The following is a 14,103-nucleotide window of genomic DNA, read 5'->3' as shown; positions in this document are numbered from 1 at the left end:
CCCAGAGCAACGTATCAACTCTGCCGTACCACACTGACAGTGGTGGAGAATGAAAAGGACCTGGGGGTAATTGTGCAGGGAGATATGAAGTTCTCTGAGCAGTGCAGACGAGCTGCAAGAGTAGCTCATGGTGTCTTGTCAATGATATACAGGAATATTTCTAGCAGGGATAAGGAGGTGATTATTCCCTTGTATAAGGCAATGGTTAGGCCACATCTTGAGTACTGTATACAGGTCTGGAGGCCTCATTTCAAGAAGGATGTAGAGCTGCTGGAACGGGTACAGAGAAGGGCAACAAGATTAGTAAATGGAACAAAGGGTTGCTCTTACGAAGAAAGGCTTAAGTTTTGCAAATTACAGAGTCTGGAGACTAGGCACCGGCGAGGTGATCTGATAGAGGTGTATAAGGCCTTGAATGGTTTGAGCATGCTCAATGCCAATGGGATTCTTCATCTTTCTCAGAATAATCACCTCAGAGGGCATAAATTCAAATTGAGGAAGGACGGATGTCGGATAGATGTGCGGAAATTTGCCTTTGGCCAGCGGGTGGTTGGTTGGTGGAACCGACTTCCATCACTGGTTGTTGAAGTTGATAGCCTAAACAAATTTAAAGCTCAACTGGACAGGTATTTCGAACGAACGGAGGGGTGAAATGGGAGAGGGTTTTTTTTTTTTTTTTTTTTTTTGGGCTGATGCTGAATAAGCTTGCTTTCTTGCATCGTATGCCTCTACTAATGCTAATGCTAATGCTAACTCTCGGTTTCGAGTTTTCTTTGAATTGATGTGAGCAATTTGAGCCTACTGGTGTCATAGGCGGGGCACTCATATATGAGATATCCCTTGGACTCCTCTTCCCCACAATGGCATCGTGGATCTCTTTCAATCCGCCCAGATCAGTGCCTCTCCTCACTCCATTAGATATAGTTTCCAAGGCCGCACGGGTGTCGGCACGCACTAGTAAGACAAGGTCGTCCGCAAACTCCAAGGGCTCAGTTCCCCCACTCCAAGGGCTCAGTTCCCCCACTCCCAGGTCCGTATCCAAGGAGCTGATCCATGACGACTGACCAGAAGAACGGGCCAAGAACAGAGCCCTGCGGACAGCCGCGGTAGATGAATCTTGACAGCGTTCGAAATTTTTTGTTGGTTGCACTTTCCTGTCTGTTAAGTATGACTTTAAAATGCAATAAAGTCTGACAGAGATGTTGCCATGCCGGAGCCTCCAGAGAACGCTGGGCCACCACCAGCGATCGAAAGCCCCTGCAAAGTCCACCACTATGGCGAGCGAGTACTTGAAATCCGAGTGAGCTGCTTGTGTGATCAGTTTATTGACGGCGTCCACTGTGCTGCAGCCTGTTTTGAAATCGAATTGTTTATCGGAGTAGAATCCGTGCTGTTCGTAGCTTTTTTATTTATTTTTTTTTTTTTATGAAAATCCCAACATGAGAGGTATTAGAACCTATAGTACTTAGGACCGTGCATGGGTTGGAGGTTGAAAAGACAAAAGAAGATATTTGTTGACATTAGACTTGATCTTCGGTAGACTGTAATTTTCAGGAAATACGTATGAAGGAAGGTTATTCCAGAAGGAGGTTAGAGGGAATAGGCAGAGACGCTCCAAAAGTTTGGGCATCACGGACAGCAGGACGACTGGGCAATATGAAGATGGATTCTGCGGCGACCTGCCCGGGTGTTTTAAAATTCATCTTAAGAGTGACAGATTTCCACGAAGGGAATATGGCTGCCATCAGGCATCTGTTAAGGAGACTTAGGAGTGTGGTTGGATAATCCTCAGCAATTTTTTTACCATAACGACTTCTAGCAGGTCTGCACCTGGTATCTTTCCTTCCTTCATTTTGTGTATGCAAATTATAGGTCCATATCAATAGCAGTGAAGGGGGTGGGGCTCAATAGTATCGGTATTATATTGTAGATTTTGATTTATAATTTCTCTTTGCTGATTCGTGTAGGGTGCCTCTGCAACCGGGTTGATGGTATTGAGAATGTTTTTAATGCTGTCTTCCTAACTATAGGTGGAAGTCCCGTACAACTTCAGCGTCGTGTCAAGCACTTTCTTGGGCAAAAACAACAAACAAACTATTATGTTTATGCCACCCGAATAATTAAATTCATCTGCCGTGCTGTGTGTCTGTTAATTGCATGTGTTCTATGGCCGATTTGCCTGTTTTGCTGGACGAAAAACCCCAGTTTCTGAGGGCCAAAACCTTGCTATCTACAACTGAGCCACGTAGGGAAAAAAGCCCATTAAATTTCCTCGTGTCATCGACGGGAACCTTCTTGGGTATGCTCTCATCTGCCAATCTATTAGAAGTTCGTCGAAACTTGAGTGGTCACTATTAAATGAACATTACGCTAAGCGCCAAAGAAACTAAAGCTATGAAGTGTATTTTATGATCGATTTTTTTGTTTTCTGGACACGAGTTTATTGGGGGGAACCACAGACTCCTCTGTTGAGACCAACTCAGTCCCGTTGTGAAAGGGCTCATACAAATTCCTCACGTCACGTCATTTAATATTGTACACTCATAGAAACATGCGCTCCCATTTATTTCTTATTCTATATCTCTTTTGTATACTCTCCTATAAAATTATTTCTTCTGATCGAAAATCGCCAATGTAGAGCTTAATCTTGAAAAGGGAGGAGCTCTTTTTTCATTCCTTCATCGTTCAAACGAGTACACAAACCTTTCCTGGATCGCCAATTTGTTTTGATAAATGTTTATCCGACAAACGATCTGACTTTATCAGGTCACAGGTCATCTTAAAATGTACTTGAAGATAGCAGCCCCACCTACTCATCTCTTATTGGAAACGTTGCTATCTAAAGCTCAGTGACGCTAAGAACCACTTTATGTGGCGCTTAATGTGATATGCACAAGTGGTTGAGAGAATACTTCTGTTTCGAAGGTCAAATCCGACGATGAAGTTGTTTCTGGTGGTAGCATTAGTCCTAACTGTCGAATACGCCTCTTGTAAGTAAAAATTCTTTTATTGCTTCGTTGGCGATTGGAGGTACACCGAATTGTTTATGAGGAGTTCATCTCATTTGAGAAACTTAATTTTATTCATGCAATTTTAAACAAGTTCATTTCTTTCTTCCAATGTATTGTAAATGATAAACACTGAATCTTTTTCTTTCTAAAGACAGTATAACTTAAGTTTGAACATTTTGATATGCTGAGATTCATCGAAAGCCTTTGTAAAAATTTAATGAGTGCCTGGATGAGTAATGCGCATTATACGCAGGATACTGCAAATCGTAGAGCTTAATGTGATATGCATAAGACAATGATAGACATCATTTGATAGCTAAGAAAAACATACACACTCACTTATAAGTACCATTTCACCTACAACCGATAATGGTCTGGAATAAGGATGACTTCTTCCACCTGAAAGATAATGAAACGAATAAACGCACCGGTACTGTATCGATTTTTGAAACTGGTTAAGCTACTGACTGATGACGATTTTGTGGTCACGAAAATGGACTGGAAGAGAAATTATCAATGGTAAAAGGAAGCAGGAGCTGATGGAATCTTTCGAATTGTAATCAAATGATGCAGCAAAAGAGATTATCTAGCTTATCACTGCAGAAGACGAGCATCTTCGATTGACGTTAAATCTACATACATATTGAGAATGGAGCCAAGAGTAAAAGTGATGACACCAAAAGCCATCTGCTAAGCAGCGGATTTACCACTTAACGGTGTTACTTTGGCCTAAAAATAAATGGTTTTGTCCAGTATTCCCAAGAAAAACTTTTCCTGAAATTGATAGGAATTATTGGGTTATTAGAATGTAAATTGTAAAATTAAAAACTTTTCCTTTCGCTTTAATAAACTCTGTCTACAATGTTTGAATCTTACATCTAAGAATTAGTTTCCTTCCTTTCTCTCTCTTTTCATTAGGATCTATTCGGCTGGGTTCGTACTACACTCCTCGACAAAATTAACAGAACACAGAAAACTTGGCAGCTTGTGATAAACGGACAAAATTTAGTATGGTCGTGTACCATAGAATAATGATGAAATGAGGAGAGACAGAGAAACCTCGGACAGGGATAAGGAATATTTGTAGAGGTTCTATAAGAATTGCCAAAAAGGTCACATTACAGAAGTGGATACAAGATGCTCGAAAATACAGCCACATGACATCAGTATGGCGTATGATCCCCTCCAACGGCTAAACAGGCCTGACAGCAGTGAAATATGCTCGATATAACGGTGTCCATGATATTCTATGGCAGGAAATCATATTTAAATCTCAAGATCGTGCTGGCCACGGCAGTCGTTGGATATCTTCAGTTTTAAGATATTCCTCCACCATCCACCACTTCAGCTCTGTGTGCAGTGGCGCTGTCGTGCATGAAAAAGAAAATCTGAGCTAACCGCACCCCTAAAAAGTGGTACATCGGTTTCGAGGATCTGTTCTCGCTGCCTCTGCGCAGTTATCGTACCCCTATCAAAAGCATGAAAGCTGCGCTCCCATTTATTTCCTATTCTATATCTCTTTTTTATACTCTCCTATAATATTATTTCTTCTGTTCATCGAAAATCGCCCATGTAGCGCTTAATCTTGAAAAGAAAGAAGCTCTTTTTTCATTCCTTCATCGTTCAAACGAGTACATAGACCTTTCCAAGATCGACGCTTTGTTTTGATAAATGGTTATGCGACAAACGATCTGACTTTATTATTATTATTATTATTATTAAATCAGTTTAATTCCCAAGAAACCTTGAGTCACCCTGGGACAACTCTGTGCCAGAAGGGTGTGAATATTTACAGACTAAGGTGCGAGGAACACATGTACAATAGACAAGAGTACATGCGTGCTCGACCCGAGATAATTACAGGATTAAACATACAAAAATATACATAATAAATAGTAATATACAAAACAGTAATATATAAAAAAAAACAAAACAAAAAAAAAAAACAGTCAGTCATGTCCAGGACCAGGTGAGTATTATAAGTTCATAATCTGGTAGCAGTTCTTGAGGATTTCCTTCCTGTAGGGCTTGTCTTCACAGAACCTATCAGGGTGGATCCTAAATTTATTGAAGATCCGAAGACAATTGGCTGGAAACGTTCCTCAGGGAATCACTGCTTGACAGCGTAAGACGTAGAGGGAGACAGGAGTCGGGGTGCTCCCCTCTTGCCCTCCTTGGGGCAGAGATTAATGTGGATACCGATGAACATCAATTCGCCTCGTTAGAAGCCTTGCGAGCGTGAAGACATTTTTTGTCATGATGATATGTCTCCAGGGAGTGGTGCCCAGATTTGCTTGTAGGATAGATCTGGAGATAGTTAGGGGGGGTGGCCTACCACCCTGTTCATCCATCTAAGCAACCAGTGCTCTAAACTGAGATACTTCTGAAGGTATGATGCAGGGGCAGTTGACCAAATTTCTGAAGCATAGAGAGGAATCGGCGTAATACACCTCAGGATGTGCCGAACAAGCAGCGCTGGCTGATGCACACCAACGAGCTCTTGACGCACTGCCCAAAGAGCGCCCAGCGTACGTCTTCTGCCTCATCCTGGCAAAGTGAGGCTGAAATGTGAGCACAACGTCCCAGGTGAGGCCAAGATCAGTATGAGAGGTCACCTTTTGCACCGGTTCCCCACTCACAAAGATTTGGATATCATTTTTGGCTTTCTTCTTGGTTATCGTCAGTTGTGCTGATTTGGAAGGGCTCAGATGCAGCCCTATTGTGGCAAGATAACTTTCCAAGCTCAATATCTGCCTAGAAGCTTGTTGATTGATATCATGAATCTGATGATTATGATCTGAGCTCACGTAGAACTTCAGATCGTCGGCATAAGAGACAAAGTTCGGATTCTCTGCAAGGAAAGGCTCCAAAACTGCTGCAAACAGGATAGCTGACAGTACGCTTCCTTGTGGGATGCCTCTTGAGACGTCAATAGTTACTTGAAAGTCATTGTGGGTCACAGACAGATGTCTAGGAAGTAAAATAGACTTCAAAATTTGAAGTAAGGTATCTGCCAGGCCGAAGTAGTGTTTCAGAATGGTAAAAAGAGCTGGGAGGTGTATTCTGTCATAAGCCGGTTTTATGTCGAGGAATATGATATCAATCTGTGATTTGTTGTTAAGAGTGCGCTGAATTCTGAAGAGGGTATCCAGGAGATTTGTAGTTGTCGATCTCCTTTGTAGAACGGTATGCAGGTACTCGGGCTTGTGTGCAAAGCAATGCTGGGCAATTGTTGGCTGAATTACTTTTTCAAAAATTTTGAGTAAAGAACAACTGATGGATATTGGTCGCAGGTCTTTAGGAGATTTGGGTTTCTTGATCTTTGGAATGGGCTTAACATGGTAGGTTTTCCAAATTGAAGGAACTATTCCAGATTGCAGAATTTGCCGGAAAAGGTGAAGGAGAAGGTCAACAATATATGGGCTGCAAATTTTGATAATAAAGAGTGGGAAACCATCTGGACCTACAGTGGCTTTGTTGGGTAGTTTATTGATGACATCAATTAGGGTCTCTCTAGTTATTTCTATTTCAGACAAGTGTGCCCTAGGTAACCAGTCCTCCTGTGAGAGAGAGGAATCAGAGTCAGGAAAATCTGCCTGCAGTAAGTTGAATTGTGCCCATTCCTGGACAAGCTTTTTGTCAATGGCTAGATGATGATAATGATGTGAAAGGATCCTTCTACCACTCTTCAACCTATTGAGAACAGCTTGGTTAAGGACCTGCCTTTTCTTTTTCAAGAAGCAAGCTCTTTCTATCTTAAAGATGGAACGGTCTGAGGGAAGTTAGTTTTCTGCCATTTCCGGTAGACCTTCTGCTTCTTGATGAAAGCCATCTTAGTTTCCTTATTGAAACCCCGATTGGACCTGTTACCAATCCTGGTGATTCTAGCTGCACCCTGTAGCGTAATTAACTTCAGTTGTTCCGACAAGAGCATAATGGCATCCTCCAACGGCTGACAATAGAGACGCCCCCAGTCAAACCCAATCAAGCATTGGAGAATGATCTCTGGCTTCAGATATTTTGTAGAGAAGGCTATCCTATGCAATTCAGCGGAGCACTCGTCAGGTAACCCAAGGGAGTTGCTCGGTAAGGATAGTTTACATGCAATTGGCGAGTGATCAGATTGGAATCGAAAGTTGCTAGGTAGGAGTTTGATATCTTGCAAGTTGTGGAAGATTAGGTCCAGCGCTTGACACGCTCTAGTTGGTTCCGTCACTAACCGTTTAAGGTTAAAGGCACGAAGAGTGACCTCAAGGCCCTCAAGTGCATTCCCATGCCTGGGCAGTGGCAAGTTAAAATCACCTGCTACAACAGTTGGAATTTTAGGCACTAAGTTGGTTGCTAACCACGTGAGCAGCTCAGCTCTAGAGTCTTCATTGTGGTCCGGAGGAAGGTAAACCAGGCAGCATTGGATTTGAAGAAGAGGACTCCTCAGCGTCAGGGAGACTGCCTCGAAGTTGTTAGACTGGCTCCCTCGTGTCCTTATTGGCTGGAATCGATCGTTTAACAGGATTTCAACACCTCCGCCTCGCCCGTTAATCCTGTGATTCCCAATGTGTTTGTAAGGGGTGTTAAAATGGGCAAGATCAAGCTGTCTATCCGCCGTTAACCATGTTTCTGTAAGGCAGATGACATCACACTCATTAAGAAATAGGAGGGTCTGGAGACAATGAAGCTTGTTTTTTAGGCTGCGTACATTCTGCATAAACCAAAGAATCTCTCCTTCGTGTGAACCTGGTAACAAGTCATCCTTTTGTAGCTATGGCTGTTTATCTCGCCTGGATCCGCTGTAAGCGATCGATCTGCTCCTCTCTTGGAACGGCTTTATAAGGGTGCCTACCGGGCAGCAGCTAGAATCCAAGACGATATGCTTTGCATTCGCAGGGCAGGAGATGATAAAGGAAGAATAGGTCGGGTGTCTAGTTTTGATAGCTTTTGCATCTAAGTTGATCCCATGTTCTTGGGCAAAGAGTGTCCTGACATTTTCCGCTTTTGTAGCTGGTCCTAGTCTGGAAACAAAAATTCTCTCTCGGGTCTGGGCAGCTGAAATATTATATATTTCCTCAAGTCTCCGCGACAGAGGGACCGAGGTAGGTTCAGTAGGGACCGACATATTAGGCTCCTCGCATGGAATTCTGTTACCTTGTGTTTTCACAGTCAAAACACTTTGAGCGCAAGCCATTTGTGGGTTATGCCTGGGAAATTGCGCATGATAATTAAATTGATCAGAGAGACAAGTATTTGTGTTTGTTAGGCGGGATCCAGGGTTTCCCCTATACACCATCTGCTTGAGCATAGATCCGCTCCTCCCTGTTTAGGCGTGGGGTTTTTTTCATCTCCATCCTGTTGTAACAGTGATGAGCCTAGCTCAGAACCTGGCCACCAGGCTTCTCCTGACGGATTTTGCAAGGTTGGTGCAGATTATATTCACCAGGAATCATACACTTGTCCTGGATAAAAGGGCTGTCAGCCTCGAAGGTCGGATCGCGCTGATGGGGAGCGGTGTACGGGGGATGAGTACCCAAAGGGTTCAACATCACGGCCAGGGCTACGATCTGTTCAGTTGTTCTGTCTGCAAAAAGAGGCGAACTTTGCAGATTTTTGAGATCTCTTGTTCTTTGCTGGACGCGCTCAGTTTGAGTTGGAGGACTTGGAAGTGCATCATCTGCATCCTGTGAATGCTCCTGAGGTTCCAGATGGTCCATCACTGTCGTCTGACTAGAGGGAAAACAGCATTCACTTTTGAGATCCCTGAGTTGTTCATTCATTACGAGCACTTGGTCGAGAATTTCCGTATTTTGGGCTCTGATTTTTCTATTTTCGTCATTAAGGAAGGCAAGAGAGTCGGTTATTGGGGACAGAATCTCCCCGAAAGTGATCTTAAATCTTTCAGGGAGGGCATTGAGTATAGACGTGTTGTCCCTTAGAGCGCTTTTAATTGACAAGCTATCAAAGGGGCTATTAACTTGCAAGTCCTTTGCGGAGGCGGCAGGAGCGGTATCAAACTCCCTATCCGAAGAAGCAACGTCTTTCCCAAAGCATAAGTTTGAATCTCCAAGTGTTCTCAACGCAGACGACACAATACTAATATCAATCGAACTGTGCACATCAAGAAAGCCGGGGGGGTTGGATGGGGTTTCTTCTGCAAGAGTGATAGTGGACATCTCTTCCTTCGAAATGTCCGCGCTTCTTGGGTTACTTGCGCAAAGGTGGCAGGTCCATTTTCTTCTTCGTTGTTTGTTCAACCTTTTAGCTTTAGGTGGCTGGCAATCACGACAGAAGATTCTACGGCACGTAACACAAGGTAATGCCGGAGCCTTGGGTTTGAACAACCCACATTCGGCACAGGACTTTTGCTGAACGCCCGTTCTATCTTTCATTGTATACAGCTGAATTATAATCGAAGGATCTGAGCTGAAAAAGGGGGCGGATGGCACGTCGAGAAAGGCAGTAATCGGGTAGGTGAAAAGGCAGGGAGCAACAAAGTCTTGCTGCAATTGGGCAGCTTACTAGCTTGAAGTGTAGGCTAAATTCCGGAGATGCACAAATTAAGTAAATTTTGAAAGTGCAGCTGGGCCATCTGAGACCTGTTGATGAGGGAGCCCAGCAAAAGCGGTCATCTTATCGTATACTTGATTGTCAGACAAAAGTAGACAAAAATAGTCAGAGTTAGTTTGCTAAGTTCCTTCTAGCTCGCTTTCAACATGCAATCTCTTAAGCTAAACAGATGCATAAGTAGGTCAGAGTTATAAAAGTCGCACCTTACAAGCGGTCAACTGCCGGAGAGCTCCCACCGCAGAGGAACTGCTTGACCTTGTGATATAGCCCGAAGCGGACAGTGGTCAGCCAGCAGAGTAAGCCTACAGAAGTGAAGTTTGAATTCAGGCCTCGGAGACAAGTAAACGCTGGCAAATGTGAATATATGGATAGAAACAGGTCATGCAAAAATCATAATTACCTAAAATGTTAGGGTAATAATTTTCCACAGGATGCACAGTATTACCACTAGGCAGGTCACTAAACAAGAAAACTAGTGTAACTCGCGAAATAAATACATGAAATCACTGTAAACTTGAGGAGTACAAGCCTTTATCAGGTCACAGGTCATCTTAAACAATGTACCTGAAGATAGCAGCCCACCTACTCATCTCTTATTGGAAACGTTGCTATCTAAAGCTCAGTGACGCTAAGAACCACTTTAGGTGGCGCTTAATGTGATATGCACAAGTCGTTCAAAGAATACTTCTGTTTGGAAGGTCAAATCCGAAGATGAAGTTTTTGCTGGTGGTAGCATTAGTCCTAACTGTCGAATACATCTCTTGTAAGTAAAAATTCGTTTATTGCTTCTTTGGCGATTGGAAGTACACCGAATTGTTTATTACGAGTTCATCTCAGTTGAGAAACTTAATTTTATTCATGCAATTTTAAACAAGTTCATTTCTTTCTTCCAATGTATTGTAAATAATAAACACTGAATCTTTTTCTTTCTAAAGACAGCGTAACTTAAGTTTGTACATTTTGATATGCTGAGATTCATCGAAAGCCTTTGTGAAAATTTATGAGTGCCTGGATGAGTAATGCGCAATACTGTATACCCAGGATACTGCAAATCGTAGAGCTTAATGTGATATGCATAAGACAATGATAGACATCATTTGATAGCCAAGAAAAACATAGACACTCACTTATAAGTACCATTTCACCTACAACCGATAATGGTCTGGAATAAGGATGACTTCTTCTACCTGAAAGATAATGAAACGAATAAACGGTACGGTATCGATTTTTGAAACTGGTTATGCTACTGACTGATGACGATTTTGTGGTCACGAAAATGGACTGTAAGAGAAATTATCAATGGGAAAAAGGAAGCAGGAGCTGATGGAATCTTTCGAATTGTAATCAAATGATGCAGCAAAAGAGATCATCGAACTTATCACTGCAGAAGACGAGCATCTTGGATTGACGTTAAATCTACATACATATTGAGAATGGATCCAAGAGTAAAAGTGATGACACCAAAAGCCATCTGCTAAGTAGCGGGTTTACCACTTACCGGCGTTACTTTGGCCTAAAAATAAATGGTTATGTCCAGTATTCCCAAGAAAAACTTTTCCTAAAATTGATAGGAATTATTGGGCTATTAGAATGTAAATTGTAAAATTAAAAACTTTTCCTTTCGCTTTAATAAACTCTGTCTACAGTGTTTGAATCTTACATCTAAGAATTATTTTCCTTCCTTTCTCTCTCTCTTTTCATTAGGATCTATTCGGCTGGGTTCGTACTACACTCCTCGACAAAATTAACAGAACACAGAAAACTTGGTGCAGCTTGCGATAAAGCGGACAAAATTTGGTATGGTCGTGTACCATAGAATAACGATGAAATGAGGAGAGAGAGAGAAACTTCGGACAGGGATAAGGAATATTTGTAGAGGTTCTATAAGAATTGCCAAAAAGGTCACATTACAGAAGTGGATACAAGATGCTCGAAAATACAGCCACATGACCTATGGCAGGAAATCATATTAAAATCTTAAGATCATGCTGGCAACGGCAGTCGTTGGATATCTTCAGTTTTAAGATATTCCTCCACCATCGACCACTTCAGCACTTTGTGCAGTGGCGTTGTCGTGCATGAAAAAGAAAATCTGAACTAACCGCACCCCTAAAAAGTGGTACATCGGTTTCGAGGATCTGTTCTCGCTACCTCTGGGCAGTTATCGTACCCCTATCAAAAGCATGAAGAGGGGTGCTGGCACATAAGAACCCTGCCTCCGCCGTAAGTGACCACCCTTTCTTTGACATTGGAGGGATTGCACCGCATTCTTCGCTGTCTCCAAATGAAATAATATCTAGAATCTGTTTGTAGACTAAATTGGGACTCATCGGAGAACAGAACTATATCCATTTGCAAGGACTCCATGTCATATGTTTATGGCACATCAGTTTCAACGAGTTCTGCGGTGGTTTGGGGTTAATGGGATTCAAACCACTGGCTTCCTTGCGTAGCGTCCACTTCAATTGATCTTTCTAAACGCACTCGGAAATCTTTTCCCCTGTGGCCACAGCAACCTCAATAGACAACTAATGACAGGACATCGTAGGGTTCCTTCTTTAAGGAAACAAAAACATTTCACTTCAGTAAAGTGTTTTTGTTTCTTTTACTTCATTCCTTTTAGTTCTTTGAAATACAAGTAAATTTTATCTTCATTTTAACATAAATCATGTTTCTTTCTTTCTATTTATTTATTCAGGCTGTAGACCAGGCTTCGATACATTCCGTTGTACAAACGGGCAGTGCATTGAAAGGACGAAAGCCTGCGATGGACGCTATGATTGCAAGGATCGGTCTGATGAAAGCTGTTCCTGTAAGTATTACTCAGTGATGTAGTTCACTGCGTGCCCTTTTCAAGTAATTTTAATCTTTATGCTTGAAAAGAATTCATTCGCAGTGTAGATATTATTAACACACACACACACTGCTTCAAAAATCAAAATTTTTCTATTTGCAGTACAACTACTCCATACACGAATAAATGCTCTTCTTTTTATATTTCAGGTAATCAATATTATGTAGAACCACCGAAATTCGTCTGTGATAACAAGAAATGTATATCAAGAAAGTTCACTTGCAATAGGGTGGATAACTGTGGAGACAACTCAGATGAGAAATATTGCAGTAAGTGCAAAAATGTCTGTCAGTTTTTCAAGAGATATTAAAGTTAACCTTAATTTAATTGCAGATTGTTTTTAATAAAAATATTATCGAAATATAGAAGTCCCATGGAGCGACATATGAAGACTGCCTAATCTTGTGCTCCTCAAGTTTACAGTGATTACATGTATTTATTTCGCGAGTTACACTAGTTTTTTTGTTTAGTGACCTGCCTAGTGGTGATACTGTGCATCCTGTGGAAAATCATTACTCTAACATTCTAGGTAATTATGTTTTTGCATGATATGTTTCTATCCGTATATTCACATTTGCCAGCGTTGCTTGTCTCCGAGGCCTGAATTCAAACTTCACTTCTGTAGGCTTACTCTGCTGGCTGACCACTGTCCGCTTCGGGCTATATCACAAGGTCAAGCAGTTCCTCTGCGGTGGGAGCTCTCCGGCAGTTGACCGCTTGTAAGGTGCGACTTTTATAACTCTGACCTACTTATGCATCTGTTTAGCTTAAGAGATTGCATGTTGACAGCGAGTTAGAAGGAACTCAGCAAACTTAACTCTGATTATTTTTGTCTACTTCTGTCTGGCAATCAAATATTCGATAAGATGACCACTTTTGCCAGACCCACTCATCAACAGGTCTCAGATGGCCCAGCTGCTCTTTCAAAACTTACTTAATTTGTGCATCTCCGGAATTTAGCCTACACTTCAAGCTAGTAAGCTGCCCAATTGCAGCAAGACTTTGTTGCTCCCTGCTTTTCACCCACCCGATTACTGCCTTTCTCGACGTGCCATCCGCCCCCTTTTTCAGCTCAGATCCTTCGATTATAATTCAGCTGTATACAATGAAGGATAGAACGGGCGTTCAGCAAAAGTCCTGTGCCGAATGTGGGTTCAAACCCGAGGCTCCGGCATTACTTTGTGTTACGTGTCGTAGAATCTTCTGTCGTGACTGCCAACCACCTAAAGCTAAAAGGCTGAACAAACAACGGAGAAGAAAATGGACCTGCCACCTTTGCGCAAGTAAACCAAAAAGCGCGGACACTTCGAAGGAAGAGATGTCCACTATCACTCTTGCAGAAGAAACCCCATCCAACCCCCCCGGCTTTCTTGATGTGCACAGTTCGATTGATATTAGTATTGTGTCGTCTGCGTTGAGAACACTTGGAGATTCAAACTTATGCTTTGGGAAAGACGTTGCTTCTTCGGATAGTGAGTTTGATACCGCTCCTGCCGCCTCCGCAAAGGACTTGCAAGTTAATAGCCCCTTCGATACTTTGTCAATTAAAAGCGCTCTAAGGGACAACACGTCCATACTCAATGCCCTCCCTGAAAGATTTAAGATCACTTTCGGGGAGATTCTGTCCCCAATAATCGACTCTCTTGCCTTTCTTAATGACGAAAATAGAAAACTCAGAAC

At 42.2% G+C, this 14,103-nt stretch overlaps 1 protein-coding gene across 1 annotated transcript in view; it reads left to right on the top strand.

The window, feature by feature from the left end:
• Positions 1–2,930: 2,930 nt before the first annotated feature.
• LOC150089073 (uncharacterized protein CG3556-like) overlaps positions 2,931–14,103 on the top strand; it is a 37,986-nt gene continuing 26,813 nt past the window's right edge. Inside the window, exons 1-3 of the mRNA XM_090370396.1 lie at positions 2,931–2,990; positions 12,268–12,381; positions 12,573–12,692. Of these exons, the coding sequence (XP_090226522.1) occupies positions 2,939–2,990; positions 12,268–12,381; positions 12,573–12,692 (286 nt within the window). The 5' untranslated portion in view covers positions 2,931–2,938. The remainder of the gene's footprint in view (positions 2,991–12,267; positions 12,382–12,572; positions 12,693–14,103) is intronic.

Source organism: Mastigoproctus giganteus, chromosome 3 (assembly GCF_048544385.1).
Source record: "Mastigoproctus giganteus isolate SK-2022 chromosome 3, ASM4854438v1, whole genome shotgun sequence".
Taxonomy (NCBI): Eukaryota; Metazoa; Arthropoda; class Arachnida; order Uropygi; family Thelyphonidae; genus Mastigoproctus; species Mastigoproctus giganteus.
This window is presented reverse-complemented; position numbering and strand designations above follow the sequence as displayed.